Source organism: Mustela lutreola, chromosome 11 (assembly GCF_030435805.1).
Source record: "Mustela lutreola isolate mMusLut2 chromosome 11, mMusLut2.pri, whole genome shotgun sequence".
NCBI lineage: Eukaryota > Metazoa > Chordata > Mammalia > Carnivora > Mustelidae > Mustela > Mustela lutreola.
The window spans coordinates 96,003,124-96,026,018 of NC_081300.1; the positions used below are offsets into that span (position 1 = coordinate 96,003,124).

The 22,895-nt window shown below is 39.8% G+C and overlaps 1 protein-coding gene and 1 non-coding gene across 2 annotated transcripts in view; both read left to right on the forward strand.

The window, feature by feature from the left end:
• The window catches only part of KNTC1 (kinetochore associated 1), a 78,091-nt gene that overhangs the window by 28,088 nt on the left and 27,108 nt on the right, over nucleotides 1-22,895 (forward strand). The window contains exons 21-43 of the mRNA XM_059139180.1: nucleotides 47-158; nucleotides 1,165-1,308; nucleotides 1,500-1,556; nucleotides 1,649-1,750; nucleotides 3,944-4,063; nucleotides 4,156-4,299; nucleotides 5,176-5,274; nucleotides 5,917-6,020; nucleotides 6,429-6,528; nucleotides 7,099-7,233; nucleotides 8,217-8,336; nucleotides 10,480-10,552; nucleotides 11,161-11,228; nucleotides 14,794-15,074; nucleotides 15,893-16,065; nucleotides 16,527-16,624; nucleotides 17,268-17,406; nucleotides 18,171-18,227; nucleotides 18,721-18,884; nucleotides 19,442-19,546; nucleotides 19,908-20,036; nucleotides 20,676-20,792; nucleotides 21,792-21,901. Coding sequence (XP_058995163.1) covers nucleotides 47-158; nucleotides 1,165-1,308; nucleotides 1,500-1,556; nucleotides 1,649-1,750; nucleotides 3,944-4,063; nucleotides 4,156-4,299; nucleotides 5,176-5,274; nucleotides 5,917-6,020; nucleotides 6,429-6,528; nucleotides 7,099-7,233; nucleotides 8,217-8,336; nucleotides 10,480-10,552; nucleotides 11,161-11,228; nucleotides 14,794-15,074; nucleotides 15,893-16,065; nucleotides 16,527-16,624; nucleotides 17,268-17,406; nucleotides 18,171-18,227; nucleotides 18,721-18,884; nucleotides 19,442-19,546; nucleotides 19,908-20,036; nucleotides 20,676-20,792; nucleotides 21,792-21,901 — 2,751 coding nt within the window. The remainder of the gene's footprint in view (nucleotides 1-46; nucleotides 159-1,164; nucleotides 1,309-1,499; nucleotides 1,557-1,648; nucleotides 1,751-3,943; nucleotides 4,064-4,155; nucleotides 4,300-5,175; nucleotides 5,275-5,916; nucleotides 6,021-6,428; nucleotides 6,529-7,098; nucleotides 7,234-8,216; nucleotides 8,337-10,479; nucleotides 10,553-11,160; nucleotides 11,229-14,793; nucleotides 15,075-15,892; nucleotides 16,066-16,526; nucleotides 16,625-17,267; nucleotides 17,407-18,170; nucleotides 18,228-18,720; nucleotides 18,885-19,441; nucleotides 19,547-19,907; nucleotides 20,037-20,675; nucleotides 20,793-21,791; nucleotides 21,902-22,895) is intronic.
• TRNAK-UUU (transfer RNA lysine (anticodon UUU)) lies at nucleotides 390-462 on the forward strand. Its single transcript has one exon. It is a non-coding gene; the product is annotated as a tRNA-Lys (tRNA).

A 22,895-nucleotide genomic window follows, 5' to 3' on the forward strand; every position in this document is an offset into this window, starting at 1 on the left:
ACCTTAATTTTTTAACTACTAATTTTATTCCTCTCTTACTTTGCAGTGGTAGTTCTTGGATTGAATTTCTGAATAATGAAGATGACCTTAAGGATATCTTTTTACAGCTACGAGAAGGAAACCTTGTTTGTGCACAGTACCTTTGGCTTCGACATAGGGTAATCTGTTTTGGGTTTTGTTGTTAATGGCTTTATGGCTCCTGGGGTAGGTGATTGAATCTGTTGTCTTCATGTGAATGAAGGGTGTCAGGTGTGAGTGGGCAATGGAATGTTTGATAAAATTTTCCTGATGATATTAAACTAGAGGTGAAGTTACTTTAGAAGTGTGTTTTATCTCATTCAGAGTCCAATGAACTCCTAAACTTAGCTGAAAAGGCAACATTTTGGGGCACCTGGCTGGCTCAGTTGGTGGAGCATGTGACTTTTGATCTCAGTGTTGTGGGTTCGAGCCCCACATTGGGCTCGGAGATTACGTTAAAATCTTAAAAAAAAGAAAGGGGGAGCCTAGGTGGCTCAGTGGGTAGGCCTTTGCCTTCAGCTCAGGTCATGATCTCAGGGCTGGAATTGAGCCCCATATCGGGCTCCCTGTGCAGTGGGGAGCCTGCTTCCCCCACCCCATCCCCCGCCTACCTCTCTGTCTACTTGTGATCTCTGTCAAATAAATAATAAAATAGAATCTTTAAAATCTTAAGAAAAAAGAAAGCAATGTGTTATTGAATGATTTATTGATGGGCTTTCTTAAGTACTGCTGGTGAAGTTATTCCTGTTACAGCTCAGACTATGTAAAGGATTGTGCATTAGCAGCTCTGCTCTGATTCCCTCCATGCTGGCCAATATCATGAGGTCCAAAACGTGTCATCTTGGTGTGATGTCACTCATGGACACATGGCTTGTTTGGATTTGCACTATCACTTCCTGTTAAATTTTCCTTCCTCTGCCAGTTCCACTGCCCCCTAATTTATTAGTTGGTCCTTGCTGCCATGAGAGTTCGTGGGATTCGTGGCTGCCAACGACTCATCAGTATAGAGTAAATCACCCCTTGTGCTTGTAATTAAGACAGTAAAATATTTCCTAAAAATGACTTCCTAACAAGTCTTTCCATTTTGGGAGGCTGTCATTTTAAATCCGTCTGATAGATCCTAATTTCTCACTCTGTATAATTTAGGCAAATTTTGAAAGCAGATTTGATGTGAAAATGCTTGAGAACTTGCTCAACTCAATTTCTACACCAGTGTCTTTGCAAAAGCTTTGCCCGTGGCTTAAAAATGATGTGATCCCATTCGTGAGAAGGGCTGTACCTGAAGGGCAGGTGAGTGGCCTTCAGTATTTCCACTCTGGGTCATTCAAGTCCAGCCTTTGCCTTATATCACTGCAGAGTAAAGGGCGGTAACACCAGGTAGTTCAGTGTCTCTGTTGAAAGATTATCATGGGGGTTTTACATTATTTCCTTGATTATCTACTGACTATTTATTTTATTTTCAAATGATATGTCTGTTTCAGAAAATTCTTGCAAAATGGTTGGAACAAGCAGCCAGGAACCTTGAATTAACTGATAAGGTAATACCAGTATTACTAGCACTGAAAAGACATTTCAAACACTCCCAGTGGCGTACAGCATCACTTTTAATGGTGTGTGTTCCTCTTTAAAGGCAAACTGGCCAGAAAATGGACTTCAACTGGCAGAGGTATTTTTTACAGCAGAAAAACCAGATCAGTTGGCATTGGTGTCCTGTTGGCATTGGATTTCCTTGGTATGATATAGAAAATGAATTTTCAGTAATAAAGCATTCAGTTTATGTTAAAGGATTTGTGTACATGTACTAAGAGATACATCTATTTCTTACATTTTCTGTTTGTGTGTTCTTTTATTGTGTACATCTAAAATTCACCAACCAAACAGGAAACCATATATAAACATACTCCTTAGTAGTATAATTGGAATTTTCTGCATTGGCAGCAATTTACAGTCCTTTAAAGGAATGAAATTTAATAATGCTTTAGGGTTAGTTTTCAAGATCTTATTTAAACCAGCAAACCACTCCCAGTTCTGATTGCAGTTCTTAGGCATTCCAATAGCCATTATGGCTTAAGTACTAGTGAATTTTTTAAAAGATCACATTTAAAAAAGAAATGCTTGGACTTTTTTGACTGAAAAAAAATAGCAGTGCTAGAAAGGTTACTAAGCTCAAGAACACTGCTGTTATATTTGGTGTTAATTTGAAGTTTGTGAACTGAATTTAGTATTTGACTTCTAAATTTCTTAAATTAATTTCTTTTTCCCTTTAAGTTTCTAAAAACTAGAAAGCATTCATTATATTGAAAAGAAGGAAAGTATATTCTTATATTTTAGGAAAGTCCATTGGAGTGCTATAAATTAGTTTATAAATTAACATTTGAGATATCCCTGTATGATCTCAACTCCGAAGTTTTAAGGACTTAAGTACCAGAAGGTAAACCTTCTTTGTGGTAATATACATTATAAAATTGCACCTATTCCTTAAATTTCTGGAGCCTAAAAAATAAATAAATTTTCTTCTGCTTTCTGATATAGCAGATTCTTTTTTTTTTTTTTTAAGATTTTATTTAATCATTTGACAGACAGCAAGAGAGGGAACACAAGCAGGGGGAGTGGGAGAGGGAGAAGCAGGCTTCCTGTCAAGCAGGGAGCCCAATGTGGGGCTCCATCCCAGGATTCTGGGATCATGACCTCAGCTGAAGGCAGACAGACACCTAATGACTGAGCCACCCAGGCGCCCCAGATGTAGCAGATTCTTGGTAATAATTGTACTTACTGGTTATATACTATTAAAAAGTAAGCAGGAATTTTTTGATATATGTTTCAACTAGTATATTGATATATATAATCAGTATATATTGATCATTATAATACATTTTTCCATAGAAGAGCTTTTCTTCTTGCTATAAAACACTACCCTGTCCTGGTATGCCTGGGTCACTCAGTTGGTTAAGCTTCTGTCTTCAGCTCAGGTCGTGGTCCTGGGATCGAGCCCCATGTCCGGCTCCTTATTCAGCAGGAACCCTGCTTCTCGCTCTGCCTGCTGCTTCCCCTGCTTGTGCTCTCTGGCAATTAAATAAATAAAATCTTAAAAAAAAAAAAAAAGTCAAAAAACACTACTCTGTCTTTTCCCTGTTGTTTTTATCAATATTGAAAATTCTATTTCTTGTATATAAGTTTATCAAATGTTACAGCTTTATCTCGGATCTTTATGTCTTGATCTATACAGATGGGGCATTGAGGGCCATCTAAATGATGTTTTTGTACATAAGCATAAAATTTTACACTAACATTCAGGGGTACCTGGCTAACTCAGTGGAGAGTGAGACTCTTGATCTCACAGTGTAAATTCAACCCCTGCATTAAGTGTAAAGATTACTTAAAAAATAAAATTTTAGGGCAGCCTGTGTGGCTCAGTCGGTTGGATGTCCAACTCTTGATTTGGGCTCAGGGTGTGATCTCAGGGTCGCGAGCCTGAGTCCTACGTCGGGCTCCACACTGGGTGTGTGGAGATTTATTTATTTATTTTAGAGAGCACAGTAGGGGGAGAGGGAGAGAATCCTCAAACAGACTCCCCACTGAATGCAGAGCCCGACTAGGGCTCAATCCCCTCAGGACCCTGAGATCATGACCTGAGCTGAAATCAAGTGTCAGATGCTTAACTGACTAAGCCATCCAGGTGCCCCTAACATTGAAGTTTTCCTGTTTGTTTATTTGTTTGTTTGTTTGTTGAGAAAGAAAATCGCCTTTAGATTTCTGTTGGATTCTAATCTATAAATTTGCACTAGTTAATGTGTTAAAATTCCACAAAACTTACAGGCATTAAGTACAGATTTCCTCTTATGTACATAATCATGTTCCTTTTTTATTTTATCTGAAATAATTCTGATTTTTCTATGTATTTCCCCTCTCACACTTCTGTTTTTAGAAGGATTATCAGAACACGGAGGAAGTACGTCAGCTAAGGACTCTCGTAAATAACTTGCAGGAGTTGATCACATTGCATAGGAAATACAACTGCAAACTGGCCCTCTCTGATTTCGAGAAGGTAAAAACCTAGATTTATCGGAAGTGTTATTTTTTAATGACAGCCACCATGACTAGAACTTGCATCTCTGCCGCCTTTCTCTTGTCATCCAGGAGACTACAACCACCATTGTGTTCCGCATGTTTGATAAAGTGTTAGCCCCAGAGCTGATTCCTTCTGTCTTAGAGAAATTTATAAGAGTTTACATGCGGGAACATGGCTTACAAGAGGAGGAACTTCTTCTGCTCTACATAGAGGTAACTTCTTTACCTCTAGTCTTTTCCCCTTGTGTCTATGTGTGTCACTGTTTAAACATCTAATCCTATAAGCCTTTGCCTTTGGCTCAGGTTGTGATCTCAGGGTCCTGGGATCGAGCCCCGCATTGGGCTCTCTGCTCAGCGGGGAGTCTGCTCCCCCTGCCCCCCACCTCTGCCTACTTGTGATCTCTGTCAAATAAATAAATAAAATCTTAAAAAAATAAAATAAGGGCGCTTGGGTGGCTCAGTGGGTTAAGCTGCTGCCTTCGGCTTAGGTCATGATCTCAGGGTCCTGGGATCGAGTCCCGCATCAGGCTCTCTGCTCAGCAGGGAGCCTGCTTCCTCCTCTCTCTCTCTGCCTGCCTCTCTGCCTACTTGTGATCTCTCTCGGTCAAATAAATAAATAAAATCTTAAAAAAAATAAAATAAAATAAAATAAAATAAACATCTAACCCTATAGGGAATGTCATGCTTTACCATTGGGATTTATGCAGTGGATTATATTGGTTAATTGATTGACTGGTAACCTTGGGCAGAATGGAATAATATTAGGACTTTCTCCAAATGCTTATTGTGAAATAAAAGGAGCTCAATCATGTGAGCATGTGTTTTCACACATTAATAAGCTGCAATCATCTCATTTGTAGATTCTTCAAAAATATTTCCTTCTTAAGTTTCCTTGTCCATATTAAACGAAAGGCCAAGGCCTTAGTGATTTTGTTTTTTGAGCATTGTTTCACATTCATTGCTAAGTCATTTTTGCTTTTTTTTTTTCTTTTCACATCTATAAAAGCTGTTTTTCTATATCTATATGTTTTACTTTTTTTTTCTAGTAAGAGTTTCAAATTTAAAAAATATGTGTTTATCCCCTTTTAGGATTTATTGAAGAGATGTAGCTCAAAGTCCACATCACTCTTTGAAACCGCATGGGAAGCAAAAGCCATGGCAGTCATAGGATGTTTATCGGACACAGATGTAAGTAGATAGTGACCATGTAGATTTTCTTTGAGCATCGCATCTTTTCTGAAAACTTTCTCTCTGATCACAAAGGCAATAGCAAATTTGTTAAGAAGAATTTGTGAAGTTCGGAAAAAGAATAAAAATAAATAAATAAAAACTACCCATAATTCCATTTTCTTTCATTATAGAAAATAAGAAATAAAAATTTTCTCATTCCCATCCCCAGAAGAACTACCATGGATGATTGGGTGCATATATTTCTAGGCTTTTCTATGATTATACAAACACGGACACATTTTTTAAATCTGTTATAACACACTTTTATTATGCCTTCCCACTGTTACCATTATAAACTGTGAATAAAGTCATGAAAAATATTTTTAAACACAGAGACTAGAGACTGTTGAAAGGAATAGAACTATATGACTTCACTTTCAGCAGAGAAAATTTTTTTCTGAGTTTTTCTAAATAATGAAATTGCTCGCGATATGTGAGAATCAGAAGGAACATATACTTTTGTAGTCAGAGGAGATACTCTGAGTGTCCACGCTGTAGATGTAAGACCTCTGCTGCTATAGATGAGGCAATGTCATTAATTTCCATGAAACGTGAATCCGAGGGCTCTTCTGCACGGTCAGTGTCTGTGTGTCTTCATAGCTCATATTCGACGCTGTGCTTAAGATAATGTACGCGGCGGTGGTTCCTTGGAGTGCAGCTGTGGAGCAGCTAGTGAGACAGCACCTAGAAATGGACCATCCCAAGTAAGACGGCAGTCTCCCAGATCATGGTGTCGGTGCTGGATAAGTCTCCTGTTTCCTCTTGACATTCATTTATGTTTTATGCCCTTTACTGTGTCTCTTAGTATTTAAAAAAAAAAAAAAAAAAGACAATCCATGTTAATATCAGCAAATTTCTTGGGCATCTGGGTGGCTCAGTCAGTTGAGCGTCTGATTGTTGATTTCAGCTCAGGTTGTGATCTCAGGATCTGGGGATCGAGCCCCACGTTGGGCTCTGAGTCAGCGCATAGTCTGCTTGTCCCTCTCCCTCTGCCCTTCCCATCCCCCCACCCCCCTGTGCTAGCTTGCCTCACTCTCTCCCTCTCTCAAAGAAATGAACAAGTAAAATCTTTTAAAAAATCATTTAAAAAATATGAGCAAATTTCCTTTCAGAGTCAAGTTATTACAGGAAAGTTACAAACTAATGGAGATGAAAAAACTTCTACGAGGCTATGGAGTAAGGGAGGTGAACCTCTTAAACAAGGAAATCATGGTGAGTACAGTAGCTGAAGGGTCTTGAACCCCGCTGTTCCGTTCTGAGGGCAGCTTGGGAAAACTAATGAGGACTTCATATTCTTGAAGGCTAACAGAGCTAAGTTCTCCACTACTTTCCTTTTGTAGGATAGAGTGTGAATAGGACGTTCAGGGGTGCCTGGCTAGCTCAGTAGACAGCGTGTTCAACTCTTAATCTTGGGATCATGAGTTCAAGCCCTACATTGGGTGCAGAGATTACTTAGTTAAATAAATAAAACATTAAAAAAATAAGTCTTTTTTAAAAATTGGGTATTCACTTGTTTATTAGGATAGTAAAGATAACAAGGACATTAAGAAGCTAAAGGAGTATATCAAATCATCATGCTGTACACCTTAAATATACGCAGGGTCTATTTGTCACTTACATATCATAAAATTCAGAATATAAATCATGTTTTAATTTTTCACACAGCTTGGGTTTTTTGCTGCTTGATTTTAATTTGATGAGTACTTTGCCTTTATGAACAAAGGACTTCTGGGTTCTCTGAGATTTCATAATGAAGAAATGTATATATTGTCTCTGCTTCAGAGGGTGGTCAGATACATTCTCAAGCAAGATGTCCCATCTTCCTTAGAAGATGCTTTGAAGGTGGCTCAAGCGTATATGTTGCCCGACGATGAAATTTACAGTCTAAGGATTATTGATCTCATTGATAGAGAACAGGTATGAAAGTTCTGTATTGTCCTTTCTTAGGTTTCTTTGTTAAGTAAATCTGTAAAAGCTCAAATCACTCAAATTATCTGAATAGATTATCACAAATGAAAGTTATACCAAGGGGTACCTGGATGGCTCAGTCAGTTAAGCATCGCCTTTGGCTCAGGTCATAATCCCAGGATCCTGGGATCAAGCTCCGCATCTAGCTCCCTGCTCAGTGAGGAGTCTGCTTCTCCCTCTCCTACTCCCACTGCTTATGCACTCTCTCTCTCACTCACTCTCTCTCAAATAAACAAATAAAATCTTCAATAAAAAGAAAATAAGTTATACCAGGATGAAAATATTAGATGTTAGATTGGCCATATTCTTTATATCTGTAGTTTCTTTTTTTTTTTTTTTTTTTAAGATTTTATTTATTTATTTGGCAGAGACACAGTGAGAGAGAGAACACAAGCAGGGGGAGAGGGAGAGGGAGAAGCAAGCTTCCCGCAGAGCAGGTTGCCCAATGCGGGTTGGATCCCAGAACCCTGGGATCATGATCTGAGCTAAAAGCGGACACCCAATGACTGAGCCACCCAGGCGCCCCCATATCTGTGCTTTCTTTAAAAGTATTTTATGACTAGCTATTGGGCTTTCATATTCTTTGGTGTTTATGAAACATAGACTCATGTTTTTTGTACACCGTAGGACCCTTTGATTCCAGAAAAGGGCATGCATTTTCTTTTTCTATTTTAAATGTCTTTATTCTGATATAATTCTATAACCATGAGCATAGTTAAGAATTATGAAATACAAAGGGGTGTATTTGAATTTAATTTTTTTTGTTTGCGGTCATCAAAACCAGAGTTATCAGTCTTTTTAAAACATTAGATCATATTCTATTTTTTTAAATGCTGTCTTTTCACCTTTAAATAGAAAAAAGCAAGAGGTAAGTCTAAACTGTCCTTTACAAGTACCAGCTGTTTTTTCTTCCTTTCAAACACTGTTTATAGGGCGAAGACTGTATCCTTCTGTTGAGGTCTTTGCCTCCTGCTGAAGCCGAGAAAACTGCAGAACGGGTAATCATATGGGCACGGTTGGCATTACAAGAAGAACCAGATGATTCCAAAGAGGTGAGATTTTCACTAAATACAGATGAATCCAGTATTTATGGATAGTCATCAACAGGATAGAAAAGATAGATAAGCAGATAGGAATATCTCCTCTTCTCTCCGCTAGAACATCCTAATGTAAAACTCTTTGTATAAATTTGCTGCATAGAAAAGAGCCACATATGGCTGTTTTGGAGCAACGGCTTGAGCCCTCACTGATAATCTGGGATCTACAAACCAGAAGGATTAATTGAAGTAGATGTTGTACATGAAGGGTTTTCCATAAACCTTTGCAATATAATTTCGTGTTATATAGGACATAGTCATTACTGTCAAATAATGACATCAGCCACACCCAGTTGATTAAGCATCCAGCTCTTGGTTTTGGCCAGGTCATGATCTCATGGATCATGAGATTGAGCCCCACATCAGGCTCTAAGCTCAGCGGGGAGTCTGCTTGAAGATTCTCTCCCTCTGCCCACCCCCCACTCATTCTTGCTTCTCTCTCTCAAGTAAATAAGTTTTAAAAAGTCATGTCAGGGGCGCCTGGGTGGCTAAGTGGGTTAAAGCCTCTGCCTTTCGCTTGGATCATGGTCCCAGGGTCCTGGGATCGAGCCCCACACCGGGCTCTCTGCTCAGCGGGGAGCCTGCTTCCCTTCCCCTCTCTCTGCCTGCCTCTCTGCCTAATTGTGATCTCTGTCAAAGAAATAAAATCTTTTTTAAAAAAAAAGTCATGTCAGCCACAGAATGCATGGAAATCTAAATAATCTTAGAACATTGAAACCTGGGGAGTTTCAAGAGCGCCAGTTCTCTTTAGGGAGGTGAGGAACCAAATACCTAATTTATTCAGGATAGTTGGGAGATATATATATATATATAAAAAATCCTTTAGAGATAGTTATCCCTCAACCTCTCTCAGCAGTCCATCTCAGTAATTTTTTTGCCTTTAGGGAAATTAGTTTGGTTATTTTGGCATCAAATATTTATTATGCTTTTACTATACTGGAGGCCTTAGGTTAAATACTTTAAATGAACTGTCTACACAGTTGTGAGATCGTTCCTGTTCTCAGCTCCTTATAGATTAAGTGCAGAAAATAACATTTTAAGGGCACCTGGTTGGCTCAGTTGGTTGAGCATCTGCCTTTGGCTAAGGCTTAGGTCATGATCCCAGGGTCCTGGGATTGAGCCCCACATTGGGCTCCCCGCTCAGCAGGAAGTCCGCTTCTTCCTCTGCCCCTTCCTCCCTGCTTGTGCTCTCTCTCTTTCAAATTAATAAATTAAAAAAAACAAAAGCCTAACATTTTGAAATAAGTGACTTTTGCAAGCTTATTAGAAAGTGGCAGAACCTCAGCTCAAACTCTGATAGCAGAGTCCGTATTCTTAACCACCAGCTTGGACTGTACCCCGTAGTGGAAATGTTGGAGTACTTTGTGTCGTCCTAGCACTGTCTAAGCGTTTCATGTACACTGCATCTTTAAAGCTTTTCCTTCTTTGATTTTTCTTGTCTTTTTGTTTGTTTTAATGTTGTCGGTCTTCAAAATAATGATTATTTCTTGGACTTTCATTCTCTGAACTTAAACAACTTCAGTTCTTTTTTGACTTTTCCAGAGAACTTTGCCTAATGTTTTGTTAAATAATAAAAACTATTAAAAAAGCGAAACTGGGGTGCGTCGGTGGCTCAGTGGGTTAAGCCGCTGCCTTCGGCTGAGGTCATGATCCCAAGGTCCTGGGATCAAGCTGCGCATTGGGCTCTCTGCTCAGCAGGGAGCCTGCTTCTCCCTCCCCAACCTCTGCCTGCCTCTCTGCCTACTTATGATCTCTGTCTGTCAAATAAATAAATAAAATCTTTAAAAAAAAAAAAAAAAGCGAAACTGGAGTGACGGTTAATTATAGTGTAGCCAAAAGGTGATTTGTGGGATTTGTATATTCTTGGCATTTCTAAACTATATATCCAAGCACTCATACTGGTGTTTTCATGTTTACCTTCTGTGTAATTCAGTTATGATCCATTTTGCAGCTGCCTGACATCCTCTAACATGGATCTCCCATTTTTTCCACATTTTTTACTGTTTTTTCCTGATTTTGTGGCATTTATATATTTGTCTGTATGTATACTAAGTGGCAAGTAAAGGAAGCAGATTTCATTTTCTATTTTTCTTTTCAGGACAAGGCCTGGAGAATGTCCGTAGCGAAGACATCCGTAGACATTCTTAAAATACTGTGTGACATCCAGAAAGGTAGACTGTACCTCTCTGCCCTCACCTCGGGTTTGTTCTGAAGCTTGCCCTTTTCAGAACGTAGCATCGATGACAGGCCTCCTCCTTCCCCCCTGGTTTTTCTGGCTTTAATTATCTCCATTGATCCCACTCGTTTTTCCTCATGAAAAGTCTTCCTTGCTTTATTTTCTTGATTGCCAGTGTTGAAACAGAAGCATCTAAAAATCAGCTTATCAACTACATTCTTCAGTAAACTGTTTAAGGCTACACTAGATTTCTTCAGTGCCTTGTCCTTATTGCTCATGTTTTTCACTTATCATTTGGTCATGATCAGGCAAAAACCTATTTAAACTTGAACTTAAGTAAAACATTAACAAAGAAATGCTCTTGGGGAAAAAAGCTACAATTTATTTCAGAAAAATTGTCATTTCTCTTTTTTACCCATAAATTTCTCTTTTCTACCTTCAGATAGAATAATTAGATTTCTTTTTGTACTTAAATTCTCTTACCTCAGCTTCTGAAAAGACTTGAGATGAGAAAACCAGATCCAACTAAAATTGTAGCTTTTAAAAATTCTCACAGTACGGAAACTTGGATGTCTGCTGTAACTTTAAAAAATTTAATTACAGACTATCTACAGAAGAAGGATGAATGTGAAGAAATCCTGAAACTATTTAAAGTTGTTGCTAGCTTGCAGGTAAAGATGTTGGTATATTGAACATTATTACTTTACTAATTACATTACTAACGAGTGAACTTGACATAAATGATTAGTCTTAAAATTTTCTGTGCTAGCCTTCAGGAATTTTTAAATACAGCATAATGGTTTCCCTTTTCTCTGTCTCTGTCATTTAAAAAACAACCTTATAGAGATATAATTCATATACCACACTATTCATCCATTTAAAGTGTGTAATTCAGGGCACCTGGGGGGCTCATTTGGTTAAGTGTCTGCCTTCAGCTCAGGTCATGATCTCAGGGTCCTGGGATCGAGTCCCCATTGGGCTCCCTGCTCGGCGGGGAGCCTGCTTCTCCCTCTCCCTTTGCCCCTCCCCCCAGCTAGTGCTCTCACTCTGCTCTATCAAAAAAAAAAAAAACACTTCCATGAAACAAATAAAGTGTATAATCACTGGTTTGGGTATATTATTAAGTTTTCGTAATTGTGGTCACAATGTAAAATTTGCCATTTTAGCCATTTTTCAATATATACTTCAGTGACATTAATTATATTTACAGTGTAATATGACCTTCAACTCTATCTGCTTTTCATCACCTCTGGCAGAAACTCTGCTTTTTATTCATTTTATCCATTTTTACCCATTAGGCAGCAGCTCCCCACTCCCTTTTCCTTCCAGCCCCTGGTAACCTCTGATCTGCTTTCTGTTTCTGAATCTGCCTATTCTGTATATTTCCAGTATAAGGGGAAGCACACAATATTTATCCTTTCATGTCTGGCCTCTTTCAGGCAGCATGATGTTTTCAGGGTTCATCCCCAGTGGAGCAGGTTTCAGTGCATCATTCCTTTTTACGGCTACACGTTCCACTGTATGGATGGACCACGTTTATTTATTCCTCTGTTGATGGACCCTTGGGTTGTTTCTCCTTTTTGGCTGTTCTGAGTAGTGCTGCGGTGAGCCTGGTGAGCGAGACACCGGAACCACTACTCAAACCCCACCTGTCTGGCCCCAGTACCCTTGCTTATTCTATTTGGCACTGTCTCAGCAGCAGTAAACAGTTAAAATGAGATTACTGAAAATAAAAAAAATGTATATATCCTTTAAAAATCATGAAATACGTTGACTCTACACAGAAGCTGCATTCCTTTGGGAAAAGATCCACATTGAAAAAGGAAAACCGGGTGCCTGGGTGGCTTAGTTAGTTCAACGACTGCCTTCGGCTCAGTTCATGATCCTGGGGTCCTGGGATCGAGTCCCACATCAGCCTACCCCTGCTCTGTGGGGACACTGCTTCTCCTTCTCCCTCTGCCTGCTGCTCCCCTGCTTATGCTCTCTCTTTCTTTGTCAAATAAATAAATAAATAAAACCTTTTAAAAAAGGAAAGAAAAAAGAGAAACTCCTTGGTTTAATCACTTCCATGTTTATCTTTGACTAGATTATTCATGGATGATACATAATTCAAAAGGTTTTTAAAAATGGTTAAAATGGTAAGTTTTATGTTATGTATATTTTACCACAATAAAAAATAAACTTACTAAAATTCTGTACTGCATGTTGTAAACAATAAGAAATTAATTCTTTGATCAAAAAAAAAAAAAAGCTTAAAAGAATAGGGCACCTAGGCTCAGGGGGTTAAACCTCTGCCTTCAGCTCAAGTCATGATCTCAGGGTCCTGGGATCTAGTTCCGAATCGCATCGGGCTCTCTTCTCAGCAGGGAGCCTACTTCCTCCTCTCTCTCTGCCTACCTCTCTGCCTACTTGTGATCTCTCTCTGTCAAATAAATAAATAAAATCTTAAAAAAAAAAAAAAAAAGAACATATAGTGCAAAACAAGTCTTCCTTCTGTCTTAACACTCCCAGCTCTTCAGTTTCCCACATTAAGTGCCACCACCAACACCAGTTTGTTGTGTATTTTTCCAGAGATAGTCTATGGTTACATAAGCAGAAACATTTCTGTGGTTCCTAGTAAGGCAGGAGCTGCGACATATAACAAATCTTATCCATAGTAAATATAGGAAATACTATATTTATTTCTATGAGTAAGTATTTATTTCTGTGAGTATATCTACATGAGGCATCCCCTTTGGGAAAGATCACTAATATTTTGGGGGAAACGTCAGTTTCAAAATTTTACATTTTATAAATATTGCTGCACCATAGATCAAGTTATACAACCATCAAAAATAGTATTTGTGGTGAGGGGCCTGGGTAGCTCAATCGGTTAAGCAACTGACTCTTGATTTTGACTCAAGTCATGATCTCAGGGTCGTGGGATCGAGCCTGACTGCTTCCCTCCCTCTGCCTCCACTCCCCTGACTCATATATCCTCTCTCTCTTGCTCATTCGAATGTTGTGGGGGTTTGGGGGGTGGTTTTGTTTGTTTGTTTTTTTAAGATTTTATTTATTTATTTATTTGACAGGCAGAGATCACAAGTAGAGAGGCAGGCAGAGAGAGAGGAGGAAGCAGGCTCCCTGCTGAGCTGAGAGCCTGATTCGGGGCTCAATCCCAGGACCCTGAGATCACTACCCGAGCCGAAGGCAGAGGCTTTAACCCACTGAGCCACCCAGGCGCCCCTCTCTCACTCGTTCAAATAAATTTTTAACTGACTGAGCCACCCAGACTCTCTCTTAAATAAATCTTTAAAAAACAGTAGTATTATTTGTGGAATCTATGTAGTGATGAAGAGAGGGGAAATGCCATAGAGTTAGCTGCAGAAGGTAATACATGAAATTACCCACACAGCCACCAAATGCTGGTGAAGAGACACTCAGGCAATACCAAATCGTCACTGTTTATTAGGTTAACCATTTCTCAGCTCAGGTGTGTTTATGCCCAGGGGGCGGTATCTGAAGATATTTTTGATAGTCACAAGTAGTGCAAGGAGGATGCTGGTGGCATCCAGTGGCTAGCGGCCAGGGACACTGCTATGATGGGCAGGCAGCCCCCACAAGAAAGAATGATCCGGCAAGACTGAGAAACCTTGCTCTAAAGTGTGGCATCAAAACAGAAGGTCTAGAGGTTATGGTTCATCAGAAGAACATGTGACTCTTGATTTTAGGGTGGTGAGTTTGAGCCCCAAGTGGGGCTTAAAGATTACTTAAAAAAAAAAAAAAAAAGGAGAAGAGCTGACTTACTGTCACTACTTCTTGGTAACCTTCCGAGGGCCTCTGGGATTTTTTAATTGGGTCAGAAAAATAAATTCTAGGTCTGGAATTAGCGGCCAACCGGGAGTTATTACAGAGAAGAGCAAAGCTGGGTTCTTCGAGCCGCCAGCATGGAATCACCCAAATCTAATACTTAATCTGTCCCTCCTGCTTGTCTGGGCCCCCCCACGACAGAGAATGACACTGAGAAATGGTGTCAATAGCGCTGACACGGAGAGAATCCTGAGTTAAGATGGCTTTTCCTGTTTTCCAAACTTTTTCTAATACTATGACTTTCATAATTTGAAATATGAAGTCTCAAATCTTTAATTTACAAGGGAATAGTCTTTGAGGCAGAAATAAGGCAAGGTTTGAGCCTGGCCAGTGGTTTTTTAACAGCATGAAGTAAACAGATGTGCGCTGTCCTGCTTACCTTGCTAGGAGAACTTCGAGGTCTTCCTGTCCTTTGGAGATTACAGCAACAGTGCCCTGGTCGCAGAGCTCCGGGAACAGTACATCAGAGCCCACGAAGTCACGCAGACCCAGCACAAATCCCGGGGCACCGCGGAGCCTACAGCCCGTGAGGGCAGGAGCCTCAGCACTGAGTCCAAGCTACACAGACAGGCGCTGGCGCTGCAGATGTCTGTGCAGGAGCGGGAGGCCGAGCTGACCTGGAGAGCCTTAAACCACGGGAATGTGGAAGCAGCGCTGGCCAGGTGCAGGTGAGTCCCACCGTGCACGAGCACGGCTTGGCGGAAAGGAACGCTGGCTTCTGTAACTTCTGTGGTGGTGGGATCAGGTCAGTGACATTTTCATTTTCATGGTAGTCATTCTTGGTTTCTCACTCTCAGACCCTAGTTTGGACTTCGGGGTCAGAAAGTTGTAGCCTAGGGGTGCTGGGGTGGCTCGGTCAATTAAGCATCCCGACTCTTGATTTTGTCTCAGGTCAAGATCGCAGGGTTGTGAGATCGAGCCCCGCATCGGGCTCCACACTGGGTGTGGAGATTCTCTCTCTACCCCTCCACTCCCCCTCATTCTCTCTCTCCCTCTCTTTAGAAAAAAGAAAGTCGTAGCATAGAAGGCAAGTAAGTAACATGGAGTCGTGGGTAAGCTAACTATTGAATTTCGTTTGCCTTTGCACTCTGGTTAATGGCGTCCCAAGTAAGTTTGAAGACAAAGCACATTAGATACCATGAATACAGCATAAAGACATTTTAAATGATGGTGGTTGTCAAATATATATACTTTTTTTTTTTAAGATTTTATTCATTTATTTGACAGACAGCACAAGTAGGCAGAGAGGCAGTCAGAGAGAGAGGAGGAAGTAGGCTCCATGCTGAGCAGAGAGCCTGATGCAGGGCACGATGAGCCCGATGGGGGCTCGACCCCAGGACCCTGGGATCATGACCTGAGCCGAAGGCAGAGGCTTTAACCCACTGAGCCAACCAGGTGCCCCGGTGGTCCGATATTAATCCAAGAAAGGCAAATGCATTTGCTTTTGCTCTGCGTGCTCTAACTTCCAACACACCCTTTCTTCCAGAGACTTATTTAGGTATCACTGCAATGAGGACACCGGGAAATTGCTGTTTCTGACATGTCATAAGCTTTGTCACATGTTGGCTAACGACGTTCCAATGGCAACACCTGTCGGCCTCAATCTTCCTTCCGAAATACATGCTCTAGCTTGCCAAGCTGCCACCATCTGCAGCCCAGGTGACAAGATTTATAATATACATAGCTTTGTTTCATGCTGGGCTCCCACATGCTGTCTCTGTACCATTGGATGTTGCCATAAGGACAGAAGATCATTGTCTCCATTTTCTAAAGAGCCAGTTATAATCAATCCTCTACAGGGATTCCTATTTGAAAATATTTACAGGTATTAACAATGTCATTTCCGACTATTGATACTCACTTTAATGGCATTGTGAAATTCCTTACCTCTGCATCTATGATCTTCTCATCTGAGCTTAAGGAAAAACTTGAACTGCATTATTTACGGTAGTCAGAGGTTTGTGGAAGCTTTTCTCTCTACCTTGTGGCTTTCCTCAGAATTTTGAATGGTAGTTACTGGAAGATTGTTTTCTTTTTTTTTTTCTTTTTTGGAAGATTGTTTTCATTATCCCAAACACATGAAATATTTGTATAATGATTTTTCCCCATTTTTCTTTCAGATTTTTTACTAGATGCTTTAGAACTATGTAAATATACCTTAACGGCAGTAGAACTTTCCAGACAGTGCCAAATGGATGACTGTGGAATTCTAATGAAGGTAATTGCTTTCGAATTTCTTTTTCTTTTTTAAAGATATTATTTATTTATTTGACAGACAGAGATCACAAGTAGGCAGAGAGGCAGAGAGAGAGAGGAGGAAGCAGGCTCCCCACCAAGCAGAGAGCCCCATACGGGTCTCGGTCCCAGGACCCTGGGATCATGACCTGAGCTGAAGACAGAGGCTTTAATCCACTGAGCCACCCAGGCGCCCCACTGAATTTCTTTTCCTTAAATAAAACCCCACCCATCCTTTATGTACCACTTTTAAATCACTCGCGTACTTTACAAAAATAATGAACCTACCTCGTGTGTTTTCTTATTCGAGCCTGGAAAACTCAAGGGCATGAGACCTCTTTTCCTATCACATTTATGGGCTAATTTAAGTTGCATTATGTTTTTGAAATGTTGGGCCTCAATCCCAGCATCTCTGGACATTGTCCTTCTCTTAGAGTAGCAATTTACTTTAAAATGGTGTTATTATAAGCCACAGACCTGAAAAAACAGACTTCATGGTTCGTTTTGACCCTCAAAACTGCATTTGGCTCTAATACATCTATCTGCCCATGGGTTCTGCCTGGTGGAGGTGGCAGTTCTGTTTTGGAGTATTTACTTGTGTCATCTCCATGTGGTTTGGTGTTCAGACTTCCTTCGGAACTCACAAAGATCCCTATGAAGAGTGGTCTTACAGTGACTTCTTCAGTGAAGATGGGATAGTCCTTGAGTCCCAGATGGTGCTCCCGGTTATTTATGAATTGATTGCATCGCTTGTGCCTCTTACCGGTAAATGTCACTTGTGTTGTTGTTTTCCATGTATTTCTGCCTTATGCAAGGTTTTTTTTTTTTTTTTTTAAGATTTTATTTATTCATTTGACAGACAGAGATCACAAGTAGGCAGAGAGGCAGGCAGAGAGAGAGGAAGGGAAGCAAGCTCCCTGCTGAGCAGAGAGCCCTATGCAGGGCTCGATCCCAGGCCCCTGGGATCATGCCCTGAGCCGAAGGCAGAGGCTTTAACCCACTGAGCCACCCAGGCGCCCCAGCCTTATGCAAGTTTAAACTGCAGAGATTTGGGCGCCTGGGTGGCTCAGTGGGTTAAACTGCAGAGATTTGAAACTAGAACTCTACACAGTAATATGGTGAGTCTCACAGGCATAATGCGAGTGAAAGAAGCCAAACACAAAAGAAGGCATACTGTCCAATTCCATTTACATAAAGTGCAAGGATAGGCGACAAGGAAGCCGTGCTGTTGGATATCAGGGGAGTGGCTGGTTAGGTTACCCTTGGGGATGGGTAGTGACTGGAATGGAGGCCAGCAGGGGCTTCAAGTGCTGGTGAGGTTTGTTTCTTAGTTTGGGTGCTGTTATGTGGATGTATGCACTTTTTCAGGTTGTACACTCATCTGTGTATTTTTCCGTATACACTTAAAATTTTTATTTAAAGTGGCAGTTTGCTTTAGGACATTATTTGATAATAGTATAATATTTAAATATCTCTTAGAATATGAATGAGTTGTTTTATTTATTGTTATGTACTTTACTCTCTTGTAGAAAGCAAGAGACATCCCTTGGATTCGACAAGCTTACCATACTGCTCTATTAATGAAGGTATTTGACGTCAGAAATGTACATATTGTGTTATGATTTTATAAATACACCAATATGGAAATTCCTTGAAATCCTGAATATGAGTCTGCCTTAATGTTCTTGAGGTGGTTACTTAGTTATTACTGTTACAATGTTATTCTTCTGAAAGATCAGTAAAGTGTGTCATTTGGCTTGTAACAGTAACTTTTATGTATCTATTCATAAATTTTGCTCTTTCCAATAGGGAAGTGGGTTTTTCTCAGCTAAAGACTTAAGCATCTCAAAATAGACAAATTACAATCAAACTTAGTTATTTTCTGGCTTAAAATCAAGCCCATGTTAATTCTCTTACTTACTCACTTTGAGAACCAAAATATATGAACATCCTCTACATTAAAGATGTAGCTTGTCTCTGGAAAAAATTTTCAGTAATGTGATCTTTCTTTCTTTGAGGAAAAAATCTAAATGGATTATAATACTGCTACTGAAATAAAATACTTTTATCATTCCACAGGAGACAACCTTATTTTACCTATTATAAACTCCATCTCTGCCCTGCTCCAGAACCTTCAAGAATCTAGCCAGTGGGAGCTGGCCCTAAGATTTGTCATTGGTTCATTTGGTACCTGTCTTCAGCACTCTGCATCTAGCTTCATGAATGCCAGTCTGAGCGGAAAGGTATAGTTTGGAGAACAAAAGCTTTCACTCCAGGTGTATATAGATACAAAAGCTCTGCCAAACAAAGGAATTTGAAGTCCGCATTTTCTCGTTTGGCTCTGGAGCAAGGACACTGATAATTTGTCAGATGTAAGAAACATTGTTGAGCAGCTGCTAAGATTTGGGTTCAGTTCAGGGTTCTTGTGCACTTTTCATACTCGATCTTGACAACAACCCTGAGAGTCTCCATTTTGCAAATGAGGAAGCAGACTGCGAGAAGTGAGATCCGTCGCCCGAGCTTTTATGTTGCAGTGGTGTGTCACCTTATTCCAAACCCAATAAGTGGTCTCATTCCACCCCATTAGGTCGAAACTTTATCTTTCACGCGCCAGTCAATTCCACCACCCAGCGCCAACCTCCCCCTGCCCCGCCCACTGTGGTCAGTCATCGTAAATTAAATGCCAACACATTTTTCATATGATGATGAATTTTCAAAGTTCTTTAATATTTGAGGAAAGTTTTCAGAATGATGCATAGCTAGAAATGGGCCTAAAAATTCTTTTATTCTTTTCTAAAAGTTGTTTGGAGAGGCCACATTAGTTAAATCAAAGCATGTTGTTATGGAATTGAAAGAGAAAGCTGTTACATTTATCAGGGGAAATGCTACAATATTACTGCACAAAGTGAGTATCTGTTCTTGGTAAGCTGTCTCTCTCTCTCTTTTTTCTTTTTTTCCCTCTTCTGGTTGCTTCTGATTTCTCAGTGAGGATAAGAGTGAGGAGGGGGAGGGGGTGTTGGGGGTTTGAAGAGAAGTGATAGAATTGTCATGCCATATAGAACTTGCTAGAGTTGTTTCCTTAAATCTGTGATAACGATAAAGGATGTTAAAACAAAACAAACAAGTTAGAACTGAGTTACTTTAAATAACTTTTCATGAAACACTTATTCTTCCCTTGGGTCTGTAATTAAATTCAGTAACAAGCCTTCAGAGACCAAATTCCGTTTTGATTGTAAAGAATGTTCTCCGATTCTTTCTTCTGATAGGTATTTAATTGTCGCGTGGTGGATCTTGACTTGGCCTTGGGTTACTGCACTCTCTTACCCCAAAAAGAAGTGGTTGAAAATCTCTGGAAGCTCATAGATAAAGCATGGCATAATTACGACAAAGTTTTGGTATGGCCTAAGGAAACTCAGCCTTGGTTCTTGAAGTATTAAAACATTTATGGGAAGAAATGAAACAGCTTTGCCCTCAGATCTTAAAGATTTAAACAAAAGAAACATTGAGCTCACTCACTCACTCACTCACTTACTTACTTTCTACCAGCTTTTCCTTGACTCACCGGCTCACTGGTGAATGTGTATGCAGATTATAAGAATTGCTCAACTGGAAGGATTATATTTTTTTATTTCTTAAATCTATATGCAGCCAGAAAACTTGACATCTTATAATTACCTGAGGGTATTTGAAATTTTAGACCCATGAGCCAGTTCTTTTTGAAGGACAAGTTTAACTGATGCAAAACTTGTCTTTGTTATTGTTTGTTTTAAAATTTGCTTTTTATGGGGGTTTTGTTTGCAGAATAACCAAACTTTGGCCTTTCCTTTGAAGAAAAGCCAGACTAAATTTATGGCATCATACTAAAAGTTGAATGAATGACCTGAATATCCTATGAATAATGACTGTATCAAGCAATATGTAACATTCCACCCTGTCATCCCAAAGAGAGGTTGTGAGTTTTGTTATTGGGTTTGATCTAAAAGGTGTTAGAATGTATTCTATTTGCAACTGAATTTTATATTTTAATTCTTTAGGCAATATCTCTGGTGGGCTCTCAGCTGGCCAGCCTCTATCAGGAAATAGAAACAGAGCTTAAGTTCCGTGAGCTCAGTACTGATGCCCGGTGGGGTATTCGTCTTGGCAAACTTGGTGTGAGTATTCTTTGGAGTACCATGAAATTTTGTTCATTCTGATGGTTTTTCTAAAGGGCTTTTCTTTTTTTTTTGACAGAGAGAGAGAGGTCACAAGTAGGCAGAGAGGCAGAGGCAGAGAGAGAGGAAGGGAAGCAGGCTCTCTATGAGCAGAGAGCCAGATGCAGGGCTCGATCCCAGGACCCTGAGATCATGACCTGAGCCAAAGGCAGAGGCTTAACCCACTGGACCACCCAGGCGCCACAATTCTGATGATTTTCCCCAGGAAAACTTAAAGCAAAGATCTCATTGTCTGTTTCTTTAGAGAAAAGATGTATATTGTGGATGCATAGATTTTAGTTATATTAAGTATACCCATTGGTGTTTTCAAAGAAATAAGGACCGTTGGCTTCATTTCCTTTTTTCTATATTTTTAAGGAAATTAGGAGGGGCTTGACATATTTATCTGCTCAGCTTTCTCATTTATAGAAATATTTATCTAGTATTAAGATCTAAGGTGTTTCAGACCTAGCCTTTAGTCTGATATTTCTGTGCTGCTGTTTGGTTAAAGATAACATCAGTGTATACACAGGTATACCAAAGTTTAAGAACTCCTGCTAGGGAAACATCATTTTTCACTTTGTAAAAACAAACGAAACTATTTTCTTTACGCTGTGCATGAGAAACATTTTACCTTATTGGCGAACAGTAGGCTTATCAGGAATGTAATCACTGCAGAAATGGTATGTGTTTTGAAGCCTAATTTGTATGCAGTAGTAATGGGACTGATAACCAACCACTTGACTGATGAAGTGCCCCAGGTTAGAGTGACTAAGAGAGATACTGGATCCACAGTCAAATATACCTGAAATCTCAGAATGATGCTCAAGTTGAGTAGGGTGATTTAAAAAAAAAAGTTGGAGGAGTCTAGAGAAATATTTCTCTATAAAAAAGCAAATCACTGTTGTATCCTTATTGTAGTAAGTTTTACTTTTTTTTTTTTTTGCTTTTTGTTTCTAGATTTCTTTCCAACCTGTTTTTAGGCAACATTTTCTCACCAAGAAAGACCTCATTAAAGCACTCGTAGAGAATATAGATATGGACACAAGCCTCATTCTGGAATATTGCTGGTAATTCTTTAAACCTTAGTGATATTTTTTGCTGTTAGCTTAACGAACTGGAAGTCTTTACTGCAAGAACATGATAATACAGAGGATTATTCCTCGTGGTCCATGGACCTCTGGTGTTTACTTTTGTTCATCCCTAAACTGAGTAAACCCCAGAACCAGATTAAATTCTTGTATTATCACCCTTTCAATTCACTGTTAAGCGTTTCCCAGGCTTGCCTCTTGATGAGCAGGACCAGGGGCACCTGATCTAAAATACAGATTCCTGGGCCCCTCCCTGGTGGTTCTGACTCAGCAGATCTGGGCCAAAGCCCAGGAATCTAATGCTTAATTTCTAGGTGATCCCCATGTTCAGGAAAATTTGGGAATATTGTTACTGAGCAATTGAACTTGTAAATCAGATTAACTCAGGGGCAGGGTTGTTTTATTAAGACATAATGAAAAGTATGATTTAGGGAGAATTTGTAAAAGTAATTTAGTAAGTGAATAGAGAAAACTAAGGCTGAATGTTTTGTTTGTAGCTATGGATAGGTAACAGTTCACCGTGATGAGTAGGAATAAATACTGTCTCAGGCATTTATTTAATAAATAGGATGACCATTTTGCTGTTACGTTACCAGTTTCAAAGTGCTTTCACATACACCACCATTTAACTTTTTATAATTTTTTTAAGTTTTTTTAAAGATTTTATTTATTTATTTGACAGACAGAGATCACAAGTAGGCTGAGAGGCAGGCAGAGAGAGAGGGGGAAGCAGACTCCCCGATGAGCAGAGCGCCCGATGCAGGGTTCGATCCCAGGACCCTGAGATCATGACCCGGGCTGAAGGAAGAGGCTTAACCCACTGAGCCACCCAGGCGCCGCTTTTTACAATTTTTATTGCATACTATCATCAATTTATGTATGAGAAAACAAACCCATACTAGGTGACCTGCTCAAGGTCAAATAATAAGGGACTGCTTTTAAAATACCAACAGTGCTGTAGCCCTCATCCAGT